At 44.3% G+C, this 16,859-nt stretch overlaps 1 protein-coding gene and 1 pseudogene across 3 annotated transcripts in view; both read right to left on the reverse strand.

The window, feature by feature from the left end:
* PCSK5 (proprotein convertase subtilisin/kexin type 5) overlaps positions 1–16,859 on the reverse strand; it is a 461,176-nt gene that overhangs the window by 180,651 nt on the left and 263,666 nt on the right. For all 3 annotated transcript variants that reach the window (XM_029920456.1, XM_029920455.1, XM_029920454.1), the window contains exons 11-13: positions 16,682–16,799; positions 15,276–15,464; positions 4,725–4,861 (exon numbers count right to left, since the gene is read on the reverse strand). In XM_029920456.1, the coding sequence (XP_029776316.1) occupies positions 4,725–4,861; positions 15,276–15,464; positions 16,682–16,799 (444 nt within the window). The remainder of the gene's footprint in view (positions 1–4,724; positions 4,862–15,275; positions 15,465–16,681; positions 16,800–16,859) is intronic.
* On the reverse strand, positions 2,413–2,558 carry LOC115277199 (annotated as a pseudogene).

Consider the following 16,859-nt stretch of genomic DNA (forward strand, 5'->3'; position numbering starts at 1 on the left):
TACATTGATTTTGTACCCTGCGACTTTACTGAATTCATTGATCAGTTCCAGAAGGTTTCTGGTGGAGTCGATTGGGTTTTCCATGTAGAGTATCATGTCATCTGCAAAAAGGGAAAGTTTGACTTCTTCCTTGCCAATTCTGATGAAAAGGCATCCAAATTATTAAGAAGAAGTAAAACTGTCACTATTTACAGATAACATAATATTATAATAATTTTTTGATGTTTTATTTATTTTTGAGACAGAGAGAGACAGAGCATGAATAGGGAGGGGCAGAGAGAGAGAGGTGACACAGAATCTGAAACAGGTTCCAGGCTCTAAGCTTTCAGCACAGAGCCTGAGGCGGGGCTAAAACCCACGTAGTGCGAGATCATGACCTGAGCCGACTGAGCCACTCAGGTGCCCCAACATAATATTATATAAAGAAAACCTGTAAGACTCCACCAAAAAAACTATTAGAATAAATGAATTCATTAATGTTGTAGGATACAAAGTTAATATTTAAAAATATATTGCATTTCTATACAATAATAACGAAATGGCAGAGAGAGAAATTTAGAAAACAATCCCATTTACAATTACACCAAAATGAATAGAACACCTAGGAATGAACTTAGCCAACGAGGTGAAAGACTTGGGGTCTAAAAACTATAAAACACTGGGGCGCCTGGGTGCTCGGCCAGTTGAGTGTCTCACTTCAGCCCGGGTCATGATTCCGCGCTTCGTGGGTTCGAGCCCCACGTCGGGCTATGTGTGAATGCTTAAAGTCTGGAGCCTGCCTCAGATTCTGTGTCTCCCTTTCTCTCTGCCCCTCCCCCACTGTCTCTGTCTACTAAATATAAACATTAAAAAATATTTAATAAACTATAAAACATTGATGAAAGAAATGTGTTTCTATAAAAAAAAAAACTATAAAACATGATGAAGATGACCGAATAAATGGCAAAAGATTCCATGCTCATGGATTGGAAGAATTAACATTTTTAACACATCCATACTACCTAAAGCAATCTACAGAGTCACTGCCATCCCTATCAAAATATCAAGAGCATTTTGCACACAACTAGAACAAATAATACTAAAATTTGTATGAAACTACAGAAGACCCTGAATAGCCAAAGCAATCTTGAGAATGAAGAACAAAGCTAGAGTATCACGATCCCAGATTTCAAAATATACTACTAAGCCATGGTAATCAAAATAGTATGGCACAAAAGTGTACTCAGAGATCAATGGAACAGAATAGAGAACCCAAAAACACACCCACACTTATATATATAGTCAGTTAATTGGCAAGAGTACACAATAGAGAAAAGCCAGTCTCTTCAATAAAAGGTCCTGGGAAAACTGGACAGCTACAAGCAAAATAATGAAACTGGACCACTTTCTTACACCATGCAGAAAAATCAACTCAGAATGGATTAAAGACCTACATGTGAGACCTAAAACCATAAGACTCCTAAAAGAAAGCAGAGGCAGTAATTTCTTGAATATTGCTCTTTAGAAAAAAGAAAACAACAGCAAAAATACACTACTGGGACTACCCCAAAATAAAAAGCATCTGGAGAGTGAAGGAAACTGTCAGTAAAAGAAAAAGGCAGCCTAGTGAATGGGAGAAGATCTTTTCAAAGGCATATCTGATAAGGGGTTAATATCCAAAACGTATAAAGAACGTATACAACTCGACAGCAAAAACAAAACAAAACCCCCAACAACAATGTGATGAAAAAATGGGCAGAAAACATGGATAGATATTTTTCCAAAGATGCAGATTTGGCCAACAGACATATGAAAAGATGCTCAGCATCACTACTCATCAGGGAAATGCCAATCAAAAGCACAATGAAATATCACCTCACACCTGTCAGAATTGCTATATGTATATACACACACATACATATATATGTATATATATGCACACACACATATTTGTGTACACAGACACACAGACACACACACACACACACACACACACACACAGAGTATTACCCAGCCATAAAAAAGAATGAGATCTTGCCATTTGTGACAACATGGATTGACCCAGAAGGGATTATCCTGAGTGAGATAAGTAAAACAGAGAAAGGCAATCACCTTATGATCTCACTCATACATACAGAAAACAAACTTGTTGCCAGAGGGGATAGGGATGGAAGGATGAGAAAAATCAGTGAAGGGCGGTGGGAGGTACAGGCTTGCAGTTACGGGATGAATGTCACGGGGATAAAAGGTGCAGGGAATCTGGTCCATGGCCTTGTGTGGTGACAGATGCCAGTCACGCTGCTGTGAGCACAGCATCACATCGTTGAGTCACCATGTGTGCACCTGAAACTAATGTAACATTGGGTGTCAACTGTATCCATTAAAAAGTCCTTAATATTTATTTTAGTAATACACAAATGGGAAGAAACAATAAAGAAATGCAAACTCAGAATCAGGAACCTCTACATTTGGGAAAGATTATACCATTGAAGTGGACTAGAAAAATTCTACATCTCCAACGGAATTTCTGGTAAGAACATATACTACACTTGATCTTAGCCAAAAGGCCGAGAAGTGATCCAATGGAATTTCTATTAGCTTATTACAGAAATACCTCGTTCATTAGAGAGAGAAACCTTCCATAGGACTATACACGATAGAAACACACACACACACATACACACACACACACACACACACACACACACAAAGAGGCAGAGAAAAGTAGAAGTCGCTTTTCAACTTTGTAAGGAATCCTACACTCAAAGGTTGGTTGAAGGAATGACATCCAATGACTGTGCATCTATGAAGGCCTCCAGACCCCAGGCCAGTAAGAGCATGAGGGCATCTCTCTTCTGGCATAAAAAACATCTGTAAAATGACTAGAGGTGACGAGGATTACATGTGAACATTTAAATGGTGAAGGAGAAGCCAGGGCTGTGGAAGAGACAACTCCAGATTATCTGGGTTACTGCCGAGAGCTTTTAACACAGATGATTATAATAAAATCTGGAAGAGACACTGACTTCTGGAGGGCAGAGAGATTTACAGTCATGGCCCCTGACCCTTGCATGTCAATACCTAGTCTACCATGAGTGTGCCCCCAGGGGTAGTCCGCTCTTGTTGGGGGGAGCATTTTATCACTGACATTCTTTAGAACTGCTGGTGCCTGGTGATAATAAAGAGCAGAGTATCTTTTATTTAGTTTCATAACTGTCTTATATTCTCGGCAGATAATGTACCCCTGATGTCTGTCCCTTGGTCTGTAACCCACCCCCAGTTTTGTACACAGCTGCCACATTTGGACAGTGATTATTTTCTTGGGACCTCTTGAGATCTAAGAGCCCTGATGTGGCACCTGCTGATAGATCAACCGGGGACGGGTACTGCACCTGTGTCCCCGTGCTGCCATTGCCCCTGAGTGCCATGCCCCAATGTATCTCTATTAAATGAGCAATGACCATGCCCTGGAACAGAAGGGTCAAGGAGAGGAAGTTCCTGGGAGTTAAGCAGATTATGAACCAATGAAAGTGTCTAGAAACTAGGGTTTAGTGTATCTCTATGTTTTCTATCCTGCCTTGTTGACAGACATTTGATTTGTCGATAAAAGTTTGGCAACCATTGTATTCATGGTGTGTGCTGCGGGGGAGCTGAATCTGGGTACCATTTAACCAGTCTTTTATCCTGATTCACTGCGACCCCGGCACCCTTCTAGTTTTAACTTCCCTGAATGTGGGTCTGCTGTAGCCACACAGAGAGACCACATCACAGAATTAGGGACAAGAGATTGCCAAATGTATGGCCCAAACGGGAAGTCTCTGAAAGGGTAACTTTCTCAGCTTCATTCCTGTGTCCTGCTGTGTGCATCCTCTGCCCTATGCAGCCCACAGCATCTAAATAGTACACACCCTTCCAGTTAATTACAGAATGTCTGGGTTCATTTATTCTGTGATCAGGGGAGGGCCAGAACTGGATGACAGTCCTGAAATGCCCCCAGGCCTGCATCTTCTACAGATGCACTGTTTGGGGAGAGGACTGAGAAGCATGAATTGGTTAGGGGGTTCAAGTTGTGTCCACAGCTGGGTGGGAGGCTGTGGTGCTTGTCCAACAGATCACCTGCTACTGAGCCAAGTAGTATGTAGGGCTCCATCACGGGCTGCACAGGCTGCTGTGAAAAACTGTTCCATCTCCCGCCCCATGCCACCTTTGTCATTTCCTTTACTTTATGTTACAAACAAAAGCTTCCTACATTAGCATGAGGAGGAGATAGGCCATGTGCCTACTGTTAACATTGTAATTTCCACGTTTTACTTAATCTGGGAAGTATTCCTTAGCTCTTAGGCTCCCAAGGGCCATTCATTTTCTTTACTGGTAACCAGTTTAGCTGGTTCAATGGCCAAGTTCAATGTCTTGTGAGCACTGAAAATTAACAGTAGAATAAACTCAGAGAAAAAGCCAACTAAGGAAGCTTATGACCGTGCAATCTAACTCGCTGCAGGTGGACAAGGCTGGCTTGCTTATGAAGCTGGTTAGAGATGTGGGTCCTATGTTCTGAAACATATCAGCAGCTGCCACCTTTTATCCTATACTGATATCTAAATGTTTACCCTTCAGTTCTAATAATCCTTCAAGTATTACTTCTCAAATGGTAACGCTGAGAACTGGAGTACATACATAGAACCCGAAACACGTTCCATCGCGTTGCTCTGCACAGTAACCCGAGCTGTAGAAAAGGGAGTTCTCACCTGGGGTCTTGAAGTTCCTCAGCTGGGAGGGAGTATCGTACACTTCGAGGATCCAGTCACCCGTGGCTCGTTCTCCCCAGCAATGAATGGTCATGAACTCCCAGTTTTTAAATCCTTCCATGGAATGATCAAAAAGCCTGAGAGAGAACCAGAAACCACTGTTTTGTATGTTGTTTAGAATCCAGTGACGGTCACGTCAAGACCACGAGTAACCATCTTTTCCTATCCGTCAGCAGATCCAGCTCAATACGGGAGCCCGTCTTCCTCCCGGACACTGACAATTCATAGACCCAAACAAGTATCATGTTCTACCAGAGGGAACTAGGCACAGGGGTGGCCTTGTAACAGCACATCTGGAAGGGGTGAGCATTTGAGTATCAGGAAAACCGGGCTAAGATTCTACCCAGAAGACTGACAGAATCAAGTGTTGAAGACGTGGAGAAACTGAAACCCTCTTACACTGCTTATGGGAATGCCAAATGGTAGTTTGGTAGTCCTTGCCGAGTCACTCAACAATCCCTCTCCTAGATATTTACATGAGAAGTGAAGACATAGGTTCACACAAGAAACTTCATAGGAATGTTCACAGCAGCTTTATTCATAATCATTGAAAACTGCTAACAACTCAGCTGTCCATCAACTAGTGAATGGGGAGACTAGCTCTGATACATGCATACAACCAAATACTACCCAGTACTAAAAACTATTGAACTACTAATAAATGCAACTGCCTGAATTAATTTCAAGAGCCTTTAAGCTAAATGAAAGAAGTCAAACACAAAAGATTATGCGTGGTATGATTCGATTTATGACGTTCTAGGAAAGGCAACAGAAACAGAGACAGATCAGTGGTTGCCAGGGGCTGTGAGGGAAGGAAGGAGCACTGTAGAAGTTAGGGATGATAGAACCATTTTGTGTCAAAACTCATTAAATCACACATATTAAAAAGTGAACTGTATTTTATGTAAATTATGCTTCACTACAAAGCCCTGCCCACTAATCTTAACCAATTCAGGGAGTCATGCCTGGAACTCCGGGATAGATTTCCTTCTTCTAGCTCTTCCAATGATTTTCTAAGCTAATTCCCTACTTGAACTCTTTGCCTGCTTGAAATAGCTAGAATTATTTGTTTCCTGTGAGGTAATCCTGAGGGATATAAAATATGAAGAGAAATAAAAGAAGAAAAAGGGGGTGCCTGGGTGGTTCAGTCGGTTAAGTGTCTGGCTTCTGGCTTCAGCTCAGGTCATGATCTCACGGTTCGTGGGTTCAAGCCCCACATCGGGCTCTGTACTGACAGCTAGCTCAGAGCCTGGAACCTGCTTCAGATTGTGTCTCCCTCTCTCTGTGACCCTCCCCTGCTCACACTGTCTCTCAAAAACAAAACAAAACAAAAAGAAAAACAAAAACAAAAAAGAAAAACAGAATCCTCATCAAAAATAATAAAGAGCTGTTAATAGAGAATATATAAAACTAGCACAGGAAGAAGGAGGCATATCACTGATAGACACATTGCATAGATTTGCCTGCCCAAAGAGACATCCAAAAGATTTCTATGGCGGGGGGTGGGCGGGAATCTGGCTAGTTCCACTGGTAGAACATGCAATTCTTGACCTCGGGGTCATGAGTTCAAGCCCCATGCTAGTCATATAGCCTACTTAAAAAAAAAAAAAAGACTTCTATAGAGCTAGAACCTAGAAGGTAAAAAGTTAGAAGATGGAGGAAAGAGACAGATTTTCTTTTAGAATACTTAAAAAATTATGTGCATCTATTATTTTTGTGGAAAAAATAATAAAATAGGAGAGAGAATTTGAGAGCCAGATAGAGAGGGGGAAAATATCTTCCGTATTGTTTTTGGAGTAACCGTGTCCAATTACTGGGACATATCTGCCCTTCAGTGGAGGCGAAGTTCACAGCAACTGGAGGCTGACGGGGCTATTCGGAACATGCAATCCACTCTCCCTGCCTTAATTTCATGTTCAACAAGGAAACTCGTGGTTATAATTTGACATTCTATGTATGTCTTCCCATGGGAAGAAAATGTGCCCTTCTAAAAACAAAAATAACCTGTTTAATCTCTGTATAATTTAATATACTAGAATTCTGATGTGTTACATACAAAAGCATCCTATCAGTATGTTTGAGGATCCCTATAAAATGCCAGCTGGATTCCAAAGCTGCAGGGTTGGGGGGTACAACGGGAATGCATGAGGTAAATGGCTGACACTCGGCAGTTTTCCCTAGAGAAACGCAACAAACAGGAAAATCACCTCTACACCTTCCTTAGCCCTGGAAGAAGAAAAAAGGGAAAGTACTTCTCAGCCTTCTCAAAGTCTCCCATAGTCAGAAAGTTTGGGGAAATTTGAGAAAGGCTGAGTTAGAGTTGAACAGATCTCTTTCCTGGAGAACCTCTCAGGTCTTTGGAATGTTCAAAGGCTTTGTTAATTTCCACAATGGGGTTAATGGTTGGGAGTGATTTTTCAAAGCTCCTATGAATGAAAGGCCCTTTTTCTTTCTTTAGAATATCTGTATGCTTTCTGTAAGGGTTAGTTCTGAACAGGGGTGTGTGGCATTTCAATAAGAACCATATTAGATGTGGTGGCTTTCCCTCATGGATGCAAACAGTGACTCCTTACACAAATGTCTTCCCACTATAAAAGATCTTCAATGGGTTAGGGAAGGTACATTTTACAGAGACCCTGTAGTTCAGGCACAGGGCTTGTTTTGCAAGCCCACGGCTTGAAATTGGACTTGGCCAGGAAGCAATCGCTGGCTCATTATATAACTGACTTACATACATAGGCTCCTTCACGTAAACCCAGAGGGTGGGTATGTTGGATGAAAAGGACAAATAGCAGTGGGGGAGCCTTTCCAAATCACCCTTCGTCTTTGACAGATGTTCCTAAAGGGAGCGTGTTGACACACAAATGGGTGGAGGCAGAAACGAATCTAGAACCACTTCTTAGCCCAGAGAGTTCTGATTTAAGGCTCCAGTTCGTTGAAGCCATTGTGTCATTTTCGGGCACTGAGGCAACAAGTTGTCACATAATACCTTTCCAAGAGTGCCGAACTTAAAAGCGATTCCCAAACAGTTTAGACAGAACGTTTGGCTCCTTGCCTCATGTCCAAAAACTACAAAAGAGACTCGAGGCTCCCATCCCATGAAGGCAGTCTTGTTTCCACAACCCTGGCCAACTTCTAATTACTCACGGGTCAATTATTTGACTGCTGGATTAGTGGATTCTGTGTTTCTTCCCTTCCACCCTTTCCTGTCCACCTTTGAAAATCATTCCATTGCGGCCAATCACTTTTAAATCAACTTGGAACCAAAATTAAATATAAACTGGGCGCCAAGAAGAAATATCCATAATCGGCATTCAAGGAGGTGGTTCAAAGCTCGAATACAAATGGGCTTTGTCTATCTGGCTAAGCGGTTTCCCACCCTGGTCTCTTCCCTTTATGCAGAACTGAATGCTCATTAATTTCATGTGGACATAAAAGTTGAGGAGAGGAATTAAAATGCAGCCAAACACGATCATTGCCTTTTGTTATAAGAGTCGATGGGGAAAGAAATAGACACTGATTGCTGGTGTTGTTTCGACTAGCTGGCCATTCATGTTTCTAATCTCACCCTGTTCTTTATTTTATTCTGATGTAGCACTTAAGCGATTCCCTATGTTTAGCAGTGTAACACTTAAAAACCCTGCCTCATCTGTAGATAACGAAAGGTAACACGGGTAGTAGATTCCATGGGTATTGCAAACAACATCCTTGCTCGAGACAAGCAAGTGTCCTACGGTTACCAGCTAAAGAGATTCTCACTGTGTGGTCTCTGTCCATCAACTAAAAAGTCGAGAGCCCAGTTAGCACATCTGTGCTGTGCCAACGGTGAAGAAACCCAATCCATTATTAGCCAACATTATTTTAGCATGGATAAAATGTCAATAAAGCGGCGCCAGTGTGCCGAAAGTTGAGCAATGAACTCCGTGCCCGAATCACATCTTCTTTTCACAGCGAAACCCTGTTCTGTCCAAGTTGACTTCATCATCATGTGCTCGGTGAAATGATATGTGCATGTGGTAGCACAAATTATGCATCCAGTTATTAAAATGGTGCCCCACAGCCCTATCCCTGTGAGTGGCTTTCAAATAAATTACTTCGGGTGAAGCCTGGTAGAAAAGATTGCCATTAAGTGCAGTACATCCTTTTGAGGAATTAACTCAGGAAATAACTCGTATAATTAGTGCAAGCTTTTCTTCCCCACCTTCCACTTAAAGAGTCTAACCAATGTGTCAAGGCTACAACATTCTTCAATGATGTTATAGCAACTAAATAACAAGACATTTTATAAGTACTGACAGCTAAGTGTTATCATACAATTATTTCTAAAATTGTAAATGGATCTTAATTTCAGAATCATCTACTACTACCCAAACAGTATTTACGTTCGCTACAGAATTAGACTTGAGATTGATATTTTTGGAAGTTTCCTTTTTTTTCTTTCTCTGCCTTTGAAATACTTTTTATTTTCTTTTTAGGGCTTTATCACAGCTTAACATACAACTTACGGAATGCTGGAAGCTCTCATTCGGCTTAATTGTAATTGAGTTCTGGATTTTCCTTAGATATTTGGCTTTTGCAAGTTTTCAATAATTTGTTTCTGAAATAGAGTATTTCGAACACACTGTTCAGGTTTTTCTGTCTCTCCTAGTCTACTTCTTTAAGAAAGGCTGAGACAGAGGTACTAATTCTAGAGGTTTGGCATATGTAAGAAGATGAGCTTAAAAAAAAAAAAAACAACTTTCAACCTGCATACTATTACTGACTCACCAAGCCCCAAATGCATTCCTTCTTGTGGATCTATGATGTACATATATAATCTTGCAGATTTATTCCATTTAAGAGTGGATGGCTTTTATCTCTAACTATCTGTTTTCAATTACAGATGCCTTGGTAAATTACTCATACAGCACCCGGCAGCGCGCGCTTGCAAGTCTTCTGAGGACATGAAAATAACAAGAATGTGTATGAAGAGCTGGGTGATCTTTCAAATCGCTTCTATTTAAAATGTGGTCTGTGGACAGGCAGTTTGGACATCACCTGGGAGCTTCTTAGAAATGCAAATTCATGGACCTCACCCAAACCTGCAGAATCAGACTCTGGGAAAGGGGCCCAGGCCATCTGTGTTTGATGGAGTCATTCACCAGGTGCTTGGAGAAGCTCTGTGTAAATAATGGTTAGCACTCAAGGAGGGCGAACCGTGTGTTCTAGATGCCCCGCTGTGGACTTGCTGTCCATGATCTTATTCAGACCTTGTGATGACCCTGCGAGGCAGACATTACTGCATCTAGTTTCTAGATGAGGAAATCGCTTTTCCAAGTTGAACCTAAAAAATTGGTGAAATCAAGACAATCCCAGCTCTAACTCCAAAGGCGGTGCCTTCTTCTGGATGAAGGAAGAAGGTTCTTACAGTGAGGTCTTACTGGAAGGTCAAACTTCCACTACAGAAGGGTAATTTTTACTACAGACCACAAATGCATTTATATAGCATGACACTTTACAAATGTCAATAGTCTGTCATTGAACATTTGGGCAGCAACAAAAATGACTCAAATATAAACACCACATTTAAACACAGTTAATTATAGAAGCCTATAGCTTTTGCAGACTAGAAAGTGTACCTTCTCTCTACTTAAGACCATAATTAGAAGCAGAGATATTCATCTGTAATCAAATTTAGAAAAGAAAGGCAAAGTTTCAGCTTTCAGGCAGAAGCCAAAATTTGGAACAGAGAGCCGATGCAGCTAAACTATATGGAAAACTCACTGACTTAAGTGAAGGGGAGTTTGAGGTGGGGGCGGGGGGAGCGGGGAAGACAGCTTTTCCTGGTTCTATCCAACACCACTGAAGGAAGGCTCTGCGGATGCTTTTGTTTGAAAACTTTTACATGGGCAGAATTTAAATATGTTGGTAGCGTAAAAAAGGCTAAATCTAAAGTTGTTCCTGTCGCAAAACATTTTAAAGGAACCCAAGCCCACCTAGATTCCCCTCCTCCCACTACCGATGCAAGTCAATCATTGGTACTGATTAAAAATTTGGGTTTCTTGTTAGGTTTGGGTATACGGGCCAAGAGGAGGACCCAGAAGGTGGGCAAGGGGGGGGGGCGGGAGAAAACAAAGGGATTAGGAGGAACGGACCCCTTGCCCATTCTGGGACTGCTCTGTAGACTCAGGGCTCCCACCCACTAAATTATCAACGTGGCTTGTCCCGGGGCCCTCACATGCTGGGCTGATGGGATGCTCGAGACGGAGCAGCTCTGAACGCGGCCAAGCGCCTTCCAGGACCCGCAGCACCTGCAGATGCTTGGGTAAACTGTCCTTCCTCCAACAGCTCTTCTCCACGGGAGGTCCAGCAAGTGCCCATCAGCCTGGACAGGGAGGCACTGGGGGGTTCCAGATGGCCCACACAACACAGGCCAACTGTTCAGCGACCTTGCGCAAGTTGGATTCCCAAGGAACTTTGGAGTTGTGGGCATACACCACAGTGGCTGCCTCTGCTCTACCTCTTTGGCTCAAATGACCTCCCCTCCCCCACCGAGCTAGGGTAACTTCACGTTGCAAGCCTTTCACGGTTATCTTTTAATGGTATTCTTTGCTTTCACGTGGTCCTCCTCTGGAAATCCTGACTTCTTTGGAAGAAAGGTAAGTGTCCAACAGGGGAACTGTTTATTGCTATCATTAATAATCTCTGACACACAATTTCCTTCCCAAACTCGACCTATTCGCCTTTTCCTGGAGGAAGTAGGACAGCCTTCCAGGCCAACATGAAGGACACCAGGTCCCCGCCCCCTTTCTGTGTTTTTTTTTTCTTTTCTTTTCCTTTTTTTTAATTTATTTTTGGGAGACAGAGAGAGAGACAGCAGGAGCAGGGGAGGGGCAGAAAGAGAGAGAGGGAGATACAGAAAATGAAGCAGGCTCCAGGCTCTGAGCTGTCAGCACAGAGCCCGAAACGGGGCTCGAACCCACAAACTGTGAGATCATGACCTGAGCCGAAGTCAAGATGCTTAACCGACTGAGCCACCCAGGTGCCCCCTGCTTTATGTTTCTTGTCCTCAGCTCCCAATCCAGGGAATGAGCCTGGAAACAGGACCAAAGTGAGAGGACACCAAGACTCCTTGCCACCAGGTCAGAGACCAAAAGGTTTTGAGTAGAGACTTCCTCTCATAAAGGGAAAGCTTCCAAACATGCCAGGAGGAGAAAAAATTGCCAAAAGAAACCATCTTTCCTGAACCTTCAGTAGGAGGGATGCTACCAGCATCAAGCAGACCAAGGGCAGGAGAGCCTGGCCCTGGAGACCATCCATGCTTTTGCGACTGGGTGCAACTGTTTTGCGTTTAAGGGGCCAGCCACTCTGTGTAATGTTTTTTGGGGGAACTGTGGATAAATGAATTCATAACACCCTTTATATCTCTTGGTGTCCCCAGCCCTTGGCCATTCCAGTCCATATGCCTTTTGGTGGCTACTTAATTTTCAGTACTGAGATGGAATGTATACAAAGGAGCAGCGCTTTAAGCAAATGCTCCAGGGGCACCTGGGTGGCTCAGTAGGTTCAGGTCATGATTTGATGTCTCATGAATTTGAGCCCCACATAGGGCTCTGTGATGACAGCTCAGAGCCTGAAGCCTGCTTCAGATTCTGTGTCTCCCTGTCTCTCTGCCCCTCCCCTGCTCACACTCGGTCTCTCTCTCTCTCTCAAAAATAAACATTAAAAAAAAATTAAAGAAAATGCTCCAGACAGCAGAGACACAAGCTGGCTAGCAACTTTATCCCTAGGTGGGGGGGACTTGTTGGGGGAGGAGGGGACCAAGGTAAACTTCAGGACCACTGGTTACTGAGCATCTGAAAATACACGTTTCTTCTCTTTGGTACGAGTCACGTGGCACCGTTGGGCTGAGCGCTTTGCAGAGAGTGGAGCAGAGGTCCGTGTGGGCTGATTGCGTGCCAGGCTGAAGCCAGGGCCACTGCAGTCCGGCTAACCCTCTCGGGGGGTCCACAGCTCCTCGGCTGAAGTCAGTTGGTGGGGAGCCAATGAGAAATACCAGACCACACAGGAAAAGCCTAGAAAGTCTGAGGAGCCTGAGTTTTCCAAGTGAGCGGCAACCGGGAAGGGGCTCTTCCCGACCACGGGGGTGGCTAGAGGGATAGTAGTCGTGTGTGGGTGACGCAAACCTTTGCACCTGTGTTTCACCTGGATACACTTTCAAGTTCAATGCAGATGAAAGAAGGTTAAGAAAAGAAAGGTCTGGGGCACCTGGGTGGCTCAGTCGGTTAAGCGACTGACTTAGCTTGGTCATGATCTCATGGTTCATGGGTTTGAGCCCTGCATCGGGCTCTGTGTTGACAGCTCAGAGCCTGGAGCCTGCTTCCGATTCTGTGTCTGTCTCTCATTCTCTGCCCCTCCCCACTTTGCACACATGCTCGCTCTCTCTCAAAAATAAACAATCATAAAAAAAAGAAAAGAAAGGTCCTGCCTAGCTGCTGTAGCAACAGCTGATGTGACCTCCTAATCACGGAATTATGGCTTTGCCTGCCAGAGAGGAGCACCGTGCAGGTAGCACTCAGACTCCTGCCTGCAGAGGAGGGAGCACGGGGAGCACGTCCAGCAATCTGATGCCAAAGCAGCCTTCCCTTCTTTGCACCTGCACCCACTTCTTCGGGCAAAGCTGTGCTTCATAAAGCGCTAAGCCCACGTTTTCCCAGGCCCTCTTGGAGGATGTTAGGTTTTTTAACTTAAAAAAAATGTTTATTTATTTATTTTAAGAGAGAGAGCATGTGGGGGAGGGACAGAGACGGAGAGACTCCCAAGCAGGCTCCGCACCGTCAGCACAGAGCCCAACCCAGGGCTTGATCTGACAAACTGTGGGATCGTGACCTGAGTGGAAAACCGAGTCAGGTGCTCAACCAACTGAGCCCCCCAGGCATCCTTGAGGATGTTAGGTTGTAGAGAAGAACACAAGTCTTCCAAGTACAGAAGTAACATGTAGTTCAAGGTCTCAGGTTCTGTATTCCTAAGTCGCTATTGTCTGGAATGCTCTCTTTTCCCCACAGTCCGAGAACAGATGAAGTTGGGGATTTTGAAAGATGAGAGGCGCCCACTTCGCCTCACGTTTGGTTGTGCAGGCTTGCGTTGGCTCCCTGCCTCTCAACTCCACTGGTCTGTCGTCAGGCCTGACAAAGTCCACCACCGCCAGTCACCTGGCATGTGGCTATGTCTACAGAAAAGGTTGACCTTCATGTGGACTATATATGCCATTCATGATAAGACTGTTGCTCCCATTAAATGATCTTCTTGGAGGAAACAAAAGTCAAATCAAAGAAGCTCCCAGGCTCCCGGGTGTGGTTTATATTTCAGAGCCATAGAGGGAATGAAGTGTATAAGACAAACTGATCATTCCCCATTCGGGTTCCCTGTGTTGATGAACACCTGCTGCCCATGCTCCCAACTGCTCAGAAGCCTAAAGAAAACTTGTGCTGGGATAGTCTTGCCTTTCAGGAGGATCTTGGCAACACAATTACCTGCTGGATAAGTGTTTGGAGGGAGCAGAGAAAAGGCAAGGGGCTAAGAAGAAAAACTGAGCGCCCTCCTGAGCAATAACGACTAACAGACCAATCTTTAAAACAAGGACCAGCAAATTACAGTCAGTCTTCAAGCCAGATACAGCCTGCTGCCTGTTTTTGTAAATAAAGTTTTATTGGAAAACAGCCACGCCCACTCAGTCTCATCGCCTATGGGGACTTTTGCACTCAAAGGCCGAGTTGGACAGCTGCAGTAGAAACACGGCCTGCAAAGCTCAACACACTTACTAACTGGTTCTTTGCAGAAAAAATTTTTTGCCAACACCTGCTTTAAAACAAACAATTTCCTTTCACCTGGGAAAATGCTTGGGCAGGAGAATCCAGTTAATCTGCAACAAATGCCAGCAAACATTTAAAGGAAGGGGAGAGAATCTCAAAGGGCCAAGGAGGTAGTGCTCTGCATTTTTTTCTTGTTTAATTTTTCAAAAAATCTTTTTATTTTATTTTTGAGAGAGAGAGAGAGAGAGAGAGAAACAGAAACAGAGAGTGAGGGAGACACAGAATTTGAAGCAGGCTCCAGGCTCTGAGCTGTTAGCACTAAGCCTGACATGGGGCTCAAACCCATGAACCCCAAGATCAGGACCTAAGTCAAAATCAGACACTCAACCAACCGAGCCACCCAGGCACCCCATTTCTTTGTTAGGATAAAGAACAGGTGGTCTTCAATTTTTCTGTGGCGTCCTTTCAATATCACTCAAGTATTAAATGTTACACTGTTCTATGCCTCCAAGTCTAGGCAGTTTCACACTCCCTCATTTACACATGGACAGTGAGAACTATGACTGTCCCGTCTTGACATTTAAATGCCCCCTTAGTGTTTACGGTGGTGAGTAAGGAGCGGCTGACGCTTTCGACCTTAAACGACAGCTCCGTCTTGGTGTCCCCTCTATGCACGGGTGCCCAGACGCCATCCCAGTACCTGTTGGCCAAAAGCTGCGACCTGGTTCCTGAGGGCGAGGTCAGGTAGATGGCCAGGTCTCCCCTCCTTGGATGGGTGATGGTGATGCGCACAACCACGTGCTCCAGGTAGTTGACGTGGTGGTTGGGGTTATCGGAGCACCCCGACGCCTTGTAGATAGAGCGCACTGCGCTGTTGGGGCGAATCGTCCTGCAACACAGAGAGACAGGGTGTGAGCAGAGGACACGACCGATTACCGAGCGGGGCAGGGTGGACCTGGCAGGCTGGGACAGAGTGCACGATGGAACGCCAGCAGCTGGCCGCTGGATACTAAGTGATGCAGTGCGATGAGCCTGGGTGACTTCAAGGATGAATACTGCTTAGTCAGTGGGAAAGATGTTAAGTGAGAGGACAGGAGGAATTCAGGTTCTTTTATCTTTGCACTAGGAGTGGCTATGGAGCTTGAGGGTATCCCCTTGTTGCAAAACACAGGTGGCTGAGCCCCTGAGCCCAAAATGTCTGAAATAGTAAGTCTGAGGTGGGTTCCAAGAACCTGCATTTCTCACAAGTTTCCAGGTGGCAGTGGTGTTGCTGATCTAAGGAACAGACTTTCCAGACTGCCAATATAAGTTACTATGGTCCAGGGGAAACTTGAGGATTACCATGACCCTGGTTCAAATCTCCAGTCTACCATTTCCTTGCTCTGTAACCCATGGACACACTCTTCATTTTGCGTCCATGTTCCTGTCTTCTTCTCTGGCTTTCTCCTGTACCACTGTCCCCCTTGAACCTCGGCACCAGTCACATGGATACCAGTGCAAGTTGTAGGGGGATTCGTTTCCCACCTCAGAGATTCTGCCTAAAGCACTTTTTTTTTTTTTTTTTTTTTGCTGCCGTTTGTATGGCTGACTTTTCCTCTTTCTTCATGGTCAAAGCTTGAATTTCACTCTCTGAGACTCTCACTGAGCCACAGGAAATCTATGCCCTCTACTTCCTATTTTCTGTTTTATTTTCAACATATTGTTATTTTTATATAATATGTTGAAAATACGCTTTGTAATTATATGTTATGGAGTTACGTGTCCGGAATATAAAGTCTCGTTTTTTTGGAGCACGTTGACTTATGGAGAATACTTGTACCATTAAACAGAAGTATCAGCTTAGTAGAAGCCTGCAGAAGGATGCCCAGCTGTAAGGGTTTTCCAAATCCCCTGTTAAGAGATGCCCATGAGGATGCTCGGATTCTACTGCGTGGATTTAAGAGTTTAGCATCCTAGACATTCTATTAGACTTTTGTAATTACATTGGGGGTAAAAAAACTACACCAGCGTTTGGCTCCCATGCACAACAGAGGGCTCCCTGAGCACGCGCGCTGGCCTGGCCTCTTTCCGGGCACTGTTCGGCTGTCTGCCTGCAGCGACCATTACTTGATTTGTCGGTCCGTGCTCTCCACACACACGTGCTGCTGGGGAACGGTGGTCCACTTCTCCGCTTCCATCACCATCGCTTCTGCATCCATCAGTCCAAATCCATAGAGATGGCTCACTACGGAAAGCAAGAGGCTGGTCAGCTTCGCGGAAGTGACGCTACACCGACGCCACATAT

Source organism: Suricata suricatta, chromosome 13 (assembly GCF_006229205.1).
Source record: "Suricata suricatta isolate VVHF042 chromosome 13, meerkat_22Aug2017_6uvM2_HiC, whole genome shotgun sequence".
Classification (NCBI taxonomy): domain Eukaryota; kingdom Metazoa; phylum Chordata; class Mammalia; order Carnivora; family Herpestidae; genus Suricata; species Suricata suricatta.